We start from the raw sequence: 8,779 nt of genomic DNA on the forward strand, positions 1-8,779 counted from the left end.
GTTTTATGCAGCTATTACCCCACTAATTAGAAATTATATCCCCTTATGTTATGTTTTTGCAAGTATTTATCCAATTGCAGTTTAAACATCTGTATGGACTCTGATAAACCACCTCTTCAGGCAGAGAATTCAATATCCTTATTGCTCTTACTGTATATGTATGTATATATATATATAAATTGATTGAATAAAGGTGATGCGGGGGTATTGAAAAATAACTATATAAGATAAATTATACATTAAATAAGTAACTATGAAGTACATTAGATTTTTACAAAACAATCTAAAAAAATATATTTAAATTCTCATTTTTAAAAACTGGATCAAACATATGTTGTGATTAACGGGTTTACGTATTTTATGATTTTCCAGGTATAGCGTGGCTGTGCTGTGACGCCCGGCGTCCGGTTAGAATGCAAGCTCTCACATACCTGCAGAGGGCCCTCTTAGTCCATGATCTTCAGACTCTGGATGCACTTGAATGGGAGTCCTGCTTTAACAAGGTGAAAAGCAGCATTTAAACCTTCTATGATCTTGTCATGTGTTAAGCCATATTTACCAAATAACAAGGTTTACTGTCGGCCTTTTTACACATATATTCCAGTTCTGTTCTTTTATGTATCCACATGGCGACGTGTGAAATGCTCTGTATATTTTTTTACACCTAGACGTCTAAATTCTTACTAGTTGCACATTAGCAATGTCTACATTTCTTTAATATTTGCTTTCTGCTGGCAAACATACATACATGCCCATTGTCAGGATACAAGAATGCAAAAAATGGTCCTCTGGGATTCTCTTACTGGACGTCCGTTGGAAGCATGCACTTAGCCAACCTAAGGTCACATTTGTTTTGCCCAGGAATGTCTGCTGATGTCATCACAATGTGAGTGTGCTGCCAGGCAATGAAGTGTAACTCTGGTGTGATATGCATGTCCTCCTGACTGCCTAAATCATGTAAATGGCGGTGTGCATGAAGAGAACAGGGGGAACCTTGATAGTTTTTTTTGTTATTCTCCCCTCATTACGTATTCCAAACGAATAGATACCTACACCTTGAACTCAGAGAGAATTCAATGTATGCACAGAATGAAATATCTATATAAAAGATGGAAATAGAAGGAAACACATATAGAACACACAAGAACAAAGGCAGATTGTGGAAAAAAAAAATCTAAATCAGGACAATTATACCAGTATGACAAATAATTTTAATGGTCATATTAATATGTGGACAAGGAATTGTTACCCTTGTAAGTATGAATCATAACTGAAAGCCATCTCAGGGGGTCCAACCTACTAGAGTCTTGGTGAGGTAGTCATCTTTCATTTTTGGAATGCATGTAACAAATGACAAACAACTTTGTCCTTTTTCCAATGCTTTGTAATCCGTGTATGCAAACTGTAATGAGTGCTGTTGTCTCTTATTTTCACTTTGTGTATCTGAAAGTTCCAGCCAAGGACAAGCAAACAGCAGAGTAATCACCTCCATCATTTTGGTTATGTAAAAGCATAGCAGTAATGCAGGCGTAAACTCTCATTTTGTATTTACGTAAACAGTTTGTAAGGACTATATGTTTGTAAACAGGTCATGTTCCCACTGTTGACAAAACTGCTGGAGAACATTAGCCCTGCTGACGTGGGAGGCATGGAAGAGACCAGAATGAGGGCCTCCACCCTCCTTTCTAAGGTATGAAAAAAGTCATTCATTTTGTTAAAGGAAATCTATAGTCCCACAAATAACAATCTGGAGGAAGAGGCACACATTTTGTGGCTGTCAGGAACACCACTGCTCTAAGAGTATTTGACCCTGCAATGTAAACATTGCCTTTTCTACAAAACTGTAGTGGTTTTTTTTCTTTCTTCAATTTGCAGGGTTAAAATGACAGGACTACCTCGCCAAAACCACTTCCTTGAGATTAAGTGGTCTGGCTAACTTTAGTGGTCCTTTACGTTTTTACTTATCCAAACCTGTTGCTAATGGCACTGCCATGCTCTTCTGACCGGTACTCTTTTTCCAGAACCTGACTTCTGCACTGAGAGTACAGCATCCAAGTCTATGGATGATCCCACGAGACAGAGGGATCCTCCATATTTAATCCTTATTCCCCCCCCCCCGCCCTCCAACAGCTGTCACTGGTGATGGCTAGTGGAAAAGACATGGTTAAATGCAAATCCTGTTCATTTATGTTTATGAAAAAATTCTTGGGGGACGGGGTTGCCTTTTTATTTTTTTCATTTATTTATTTATTTTTAATAAATTAAAAATACAGGTCTTAAACAACTTTGTTGTTCTGTGTAGGTCTTCCTGCAGCATCTCTCGCCTCTGCTTTCCTTGACAACATTTGCTGCCCTGTGGCTAACGATACTTGATTTTATGGACAAGTACATGTTTGCCGGATCAAGTGACTTACTGGTATGGATACATATTAATGACATTAATGGTGTAGTACTATTTTTTTTTTTTCTTTGTTATTGTTTTTTAAATTATTTTGTTGAGGTGGTACAATCAGACATATAACAATTTCAGACCAGAACGGCACCCAAAACTAGGGTGGTTTTTTTTTGTTTGCTTGTTTGTTTTGTGAGCAGCCACTTTTTTAAATCTCCCTTATGCTGTTATTGGGGGTCATATTGACCCCCATAGAGTGAGGGAGGACATGGGGAGGTTAGAAAGTGGCGGGGAGTACTGCTCCCCACCGCTTCTATCTTTACATATTACAAGGAGGGAGCTGCGCGCTGGTAGCTCCCTCCTTGTAATAAACTGAACAAACACTGATATTCGGTGTTTGTTTGTTCATCTGACATTTCTATTCATTCATTTGTCTTTCTGAGATTCTGTGCGGGAATCTCACAGCGCTATCTAATGTGGGCAGATGACGTGTCCTACAGGGCCTTCATCTACCCACACAAAGATCGCGGCGCCCTGAACATAGGTCCGGGCACAAAAGAAAGATTAAAACATAGGTAATATGGGGGGCTTAAGGGCATTTGGGGGTGACTAGGGGGTCAGTTAGATGTAGTGGAGTCGGGAGGGGGGTTAAAAAAAAAACGGGGTTCGGCCATGATAGTGCAGCTTTAACAATACTTTTTTGTAATTTATTTTTATTCACATGTGAGATATTTCAAGCTTTTCTTTCTTTCGCTGTAATATACTAGTTTATACGTGTCACTACTAATTTGGCATCATGTTTCACTACCCGAGAATTGTTGCATATTGTTTTATATAATTTTTACTTCTTCTCTACCAGCACGATTACACTATTGTTATACTACTATTGAATTTACCTGTCTTAAGATTATGATGTATAAGCTACTTTTATGACTTTTGCAGTGCACACTCAATACAAATTTATTGACAAAAAAAAACTGAACGTACTAAAAAGGGACTGTATTACCATTCCTTTAGAAAAGTAGCAAACATTTTGAAAAAAAAAAAATATATATATATATATATATCTCTATATCCCGTTAAATGGAAAGTAAATCCAGGGAAAACGGATAATGTAACTTAACCAGTCATCTATATGCCAGTCTTACTGTGGGTCAGAGACTGAGACAGGTGGGGTGGAAAGGGGGATGGGAGAGGAGGAATAACTCCAAAATAAAGGAGTTAGGAGTGAGGACAGAGTTTGATGACTGTAAGTCACTGGCTAGGGACATCCCTACCTATCATTATTTTCTATTCTATTAAAAATGATCAATTGGGTCCTGATGGAAAGGTAAGCCCTTTTAATCTAAGACATGTGAGTGGAGAGTTCTTCAGAGTGAGAAGTCATAGAGAATCATAAATTTAAGGTAAAAATTGTCAAACTTTCTTGTCAAACATTCTCTAAGTCTGCTGTGCCTTCGGTTATGCTACTCTGGCCTTGAATTTGAAATCTCACTTATTGTCCCAGTAAAGGGAGGAGGGGATTTTTAACTTCATTGTACTTTTATTTATTTATTTTTAAATAAAATTCCAGTTTATATTTTGTCCCTCACTATAATACTTTTTTTTACAGTTGGAAGCTATTCCTGAATCCTTGAAAAACATGCTGCTAGTTATGGATACAGCGGGAATATTTCATAGTGCCGACTCGCGGACTGGATACTCGGACTTGTGGGAAATAACTTGGGAGAGAATAGACTGCTTCCTTCCTCGTTTAAGGGAAGAGGTTTTTAAGCAAACTGTCATACAAGGTGTGTGGAAACTGGTATTTCGAAACCTCAGTATAGACAGTGACATGCTGATACTCGTACGGGTACTGCTGTCTTCAATAGTAATGAGGAAATGTGTCTGAGCATTGTCAAAGGCATATTCTGAAAACATATTTTGAGGACCAGCATCTTTGACACTATAACTCTGAGCTATTTGCACTGATCTGATGATCTCAATACACACTTGGTATTATTCGCTAAATGGGAAATTGACCAGTTAGCCAAGCTAGGATAATAGCTGAGCTGGATAAATCTTTTCCCGAAAAGGTTTTAGTAATATGTAGCTAATCATTTTTTTAGATAGAACTAAAAATATTATTTGTTGTGGCTCGTAATTAACTTGACCGCATAACCAGTTCAATTCAGTTATATATTCTGAAGTATTATGTACTGAAGAAGAAAATATGGCTACTGTAATACTCCAATCTGCAAATGGTCTAATGTGTCTCTAGCAAATTGCAGCTTAACATGAACTCAAGAAACAAAACTGCTAAAATCATTGGTTGACGTTATCTACATTAAAAAAAAAAAAAGAAAAAGAAAGAAACCCACTTATTTTGGGGAGTATTTTTTTTTTCTTCTTATTAGATTTTTTGTACTTCATAAGCACAGTGCAATAAATTACATTTAAAACTATGACATTCTGAAAAGGAATAATGAACTACATATCTGCTGCAAGCTAGACATATAGTAAACATTTGAAATGTTAATGTGCACATCCCAGATTTGGCTTTGTACTTTACAGAGTATTTTCAAATTTTTATAGCTAAATTGTGCAAAATGGCAAGCTATATCTATACATATAATACATTGTGTAAACAAAGGTCTTTAAAAATACATAATGAGTTAAATATCACTTGATTTTCATCCTAATGTAGTGTTGAACATCAGTACATTAAAGGAACACTGTAGTGTTAGGAATATATATCTGTATTTCTGACAACTACAGTCTTAATGCCCTTTATCACATAGATACAAACACACAAATGACTCATCTTTTCTTCATTGCCGAGTCTCCCTGGGAGCTGTCATGAACTCATCATCCGGTTCCATTATCCTGGAGGCTCCTCATATGGGAGCATTGGGGAGCGTAGCCATATTCATAGTGCTCACCGCAATTCACCTACAATTCCTCCATAGAGAATCATTGTACTCCGTTCTTTATGGCCGACTGTGATGGCACTGCGCATGTGCGTGTGACATCATGGTATGTTACGGTATGAGAGTCTGGAAGTATTATTCCCTGCTCTCATACACAGAGGGCTTTGGAGGCATTGCTTGAAGCCGCGCTTCCAAGTCTTCTATTTAAGGTTCTAATTAGGTTTTGCTTTGTTGTCAAATTCGAAGCTCTTCAGACAGTTATGCCCCATATCTGTAGAAATTGTATATTGTGTTCTATGAAAGTATACTATTTCCTTTTCTAATTTTTACCCATAAATCGCTTGTTAAAAGATATATTTAACATTAGACTGCAAGTTGTTTAGAGATACTGCTTTAATAACTCATGCATATTATATAATGGAAGAAAATTCATCATTACTTTTCTTTTCTCATTTACATTCAGAGCCACCCCATGTAGCAGTAACAGAGCACAATCCTCCAAAGACCACAGTCGCACCTTCTCCTCCTGCCCCAGCCCCTGCCCAAACAGACACCAGGATGGCTCCTGCTCAAGCACAATCAGAAAGTCAGGCTGTACAAAGACCTAATGGTAAGTTCTGGTACATTCTTCACCAAGCTTACGGAAAACATTCATGTGATTAAAGACTCAAAGGTTTATCATCTGTGTGGAATTCAGCCTTTTTTTTTTTTTTTCTTTCCCCAGCTAGTTGTCATTGGTTATTTTCGTATTTATATCCCTTCAGTGGTGCTACAACTGTTTTAGAGTAAGAGTTTAATTATACACTACTTCTAAGAAAGTAGAATTTCCGACATGACAAGTCCACTTTTTCTACATTAATGTTAGGTTTTAATATTTACTTTGAAATCTGTTAAGTATTCTCCAAAACCTGGTCCATTATTGCTTCTAAAGCAATGTAGTTGGGCAGTTGGCATACTGAAGGTAGATCTGCAGTGTATTCTACATGAAATTATGCTTCTTACTTGATGCTCGTCTTATTCTTTTCTACAGATTCCGAAACTGCAAGTTCAGCAGTTCCTACTGTGACAGTACCTGTTTCCAGTTCTTCCTGCTCTCCCATAAGAATGAGCCCTGTAACAGAAATACCTTCCAACTTAACGCAGTCTCCTCTTATACTACACCCACTAACTTCCCATTTGCAGGTGGGAGTTCCCGCAATGTCTCTGCCAATCATCCTTAACCCTGCTTTAATAGAGGCTACCTCTCCAGTGCCGCTCCTGTCCACTCCTCGACCTGCTGATTCGTCACCAGTCTCAGAGGTCAATTAATGCCTAGCCTAATGGACTGTGCTTGATTTTTATTTTTCTTCTTCACTTGAACTTGCAATAGAACTGGTCAAGAAAAAGACTAGCTGCCATTTTTATTTAAAGAATGCCATTATAAGAAATAAACAGTTAATGAGAAAACATTGGAACAGTATGATTTCTGGAACAAGCAAGCCTCATTTGCTTTCATGTTTTCAATCAGCTCAACATTCAAGCAATCAATAACTGTGTATATTCTAAATATTTTTTTCTGAAAGGAAACAATTAAATTATATATATATTTGAACATAGTTTCGGTTCCAAAAGAGAGTAAATATTTAATGCAGCGATAATTAGGGATTTGCCATCTGAAAGTCTTTAAATTAACACTTCATATTTTTCTTTAAAACTGACATTCCATCTTGTATGACCGGTGTTCAATCATTAATGTTAAAATGTCCCTGGAAGTTGTGTTTCCCTTAAGACTGTTATGCCCGATCTCGTCTCAATGTGCACCTATTGTTGGAATAATCTTACTCTCTGTGCTGTCCCTTTGCCTGTTTTTCCCATATAATATAAATATCTGTGTAGTTGACTATATGCAAATATCATAAGTACCATATGAAACCAATGAGCTCATCAGCAAGTGACTGATCCAACTCCAAAGTGACACTAAAAACCGGCATGAGCTATTACAAACCATATTGGTGTAAGAGATATTCTAGTATACAATTGTATCATGTTATATACATATTTATATTTAAAATAAAAATATATAAATATATATATTATGCCCACTAGTTAGAAAGCCGTTCCTGGAACACCTGCAGTCCAATCCGAAATACCAGTTTCATGGGTGTTATGAAATTATTAAACTCTAGGCAAAAGTCTACACCTGCAGCAATCACCAGGGACGCTACCTTGGCTTTTGTTGTGGTTTCTCCACTTCAAGTTTTGACACAGAGTTGCTGCTCATATTCAACCCCAGCAGCCTGTGTAATACGTGTGAACAAAATCAAAAAGCTGATTTTAAATAATCATTTTATTTTTATATAAAACAAATGTTGCTCTCCCCTTGGTTTTACTCTTTTTAAAGGAATAAAAATACCTTACTTACTTGTTTAGTCCAGAGTGGGAAACATAAAGAGCAATTTGGTGGCAAAATACTAAAAGTGGTGCAATCAACGTCAACATTCCAAAGGTATTCATGGTGATAGCTCCACATTTTTATTATTAATTTGTTTTTGTTATTTAAACTATGATCCACAATTGAAACACTTTCCTCACATGTTCTAGACCGTTGGTTATGTAAATTGATAGACTATGTATTAAAGCACTGTGATGTTGCAGTCATTTGTGTCAATAAACTGTACATATATTTTTCCAAATTTACTGTACGTTTAAATTTAAGGATAACCAAATGCAAACCTTTAACTATTCAACTAAATCACATTGAAACCATCCTCATCCTGTTGCTGTCTTTGAGTATGAAAGCCTTGTGGACTTTCTTGTCCAATAAAAGTTTAAAGTTAGTGTTCATTGACTCCATATTGTATTACAGTTTATTGTAGCCGATGATCTGCCATTGTAACGTTTTCTTTTCTTCTCAGCGCACAGGTCTAATGTAAATCTATTATATTGTTTTAATTCTGCTATATTCCTCATAGTATTTAAAGTTTGTTCTAATGCTTTTTGTCCTTTTCCACAAATTTGTTTTTGTTCTGTGGCTGCTGCAGCTAAACTCTTTGGAAAACACAATCTCATTGTACTGTTAGGGAGAAGCTCTGTGAAGACTGTAGAAGAGTAAATACGTTAATGTACATAAATAAATAAGAGATTAAATTGTACTTTTTTTGTGTAATAAAATAAGTGTAATTACAATTTTGTTTTGAAACACATATATAGTGACACACACTCCTTTACACACAAACTGTGTGTGTCATGTTTTTTATATACCTTGGATCACTTCAAACAGACCTGCTACTATTCTGTCAGCTATCTATCGAAGCCTGTAACTCTATCAATGTTCACTTTTCTTTATCCGGCAAAACCTTTTTTGTGGATGCATGGCAGTTTCTCAATTTCTCCACCTTTCATTGTGGGGAGAATAAGGTATACAACCATAGGTTTACTATTAAAATGTAGTTGAGGGGGAACAGGGAAACCAAACTACCAAGGGGAATTTAGGGGACTA

At 36.5% G+C, this 8,779-nt stretch overlaps 1 protein-coding gene across 6 annotated transcripts in view; it reads left to right on the forward strand.

Moving 5' to 3' along the window:
* The window catches only part of GBF1 (golgi brefeldin A resistant guanine nucleotide exchange factor 1), a 177,689-nt gene extending 170,942 nt beyond the window's left edge, over positions 1-6,747 (forward strand). For all 6 annotated transcript variants that reach the window (XM_063434333.1, XM_063434328.1, XM_063434330.1 and 3 more), the window contains 6 exons: positions 373-503; positions 1,589-1,690; positions 2,303-2,416; positions 4,005-4,182; positions 5,765-5,911; positions 6,332-6,747. In XM_063434333.1, the coding sequence (XP_063290403.1) occupies positions 373-503; positions 1,589-1,690; positions 2,303-2,416; positions 4,005-4,182; positions 5,765-5,911; positions 6,332-6,609 (950 nt within the window). In that variant the 3' untranslated portion in view covers positions 6,610-6,747. The remainder of the gene's footprint in view (positions 1-372; positions 504-1,588; positions 1,691-2,302; positions 2,417-4,004; positions 4,183-5,764; positions 5,912-6,331) is intronic.
* The last annotated feature ends 2,032 nt before the right edge of the window (positions 6,748-8,779 follow it).

The sequence above is a fragment of the Pelobates fuscus genome, chromosome 10 (genome assembly GCF_036172605.1).
Source record: "Pelobates fuscus isolate aPelFus1 chromosome 10, aPelFus1.pri, whole genome shotgun sequence".
NCBI lineage: Eukaryota > Metazoa > Chordata > Amphibia > Anura > Pelobatidae > Pelobates > Pelobates fuscus.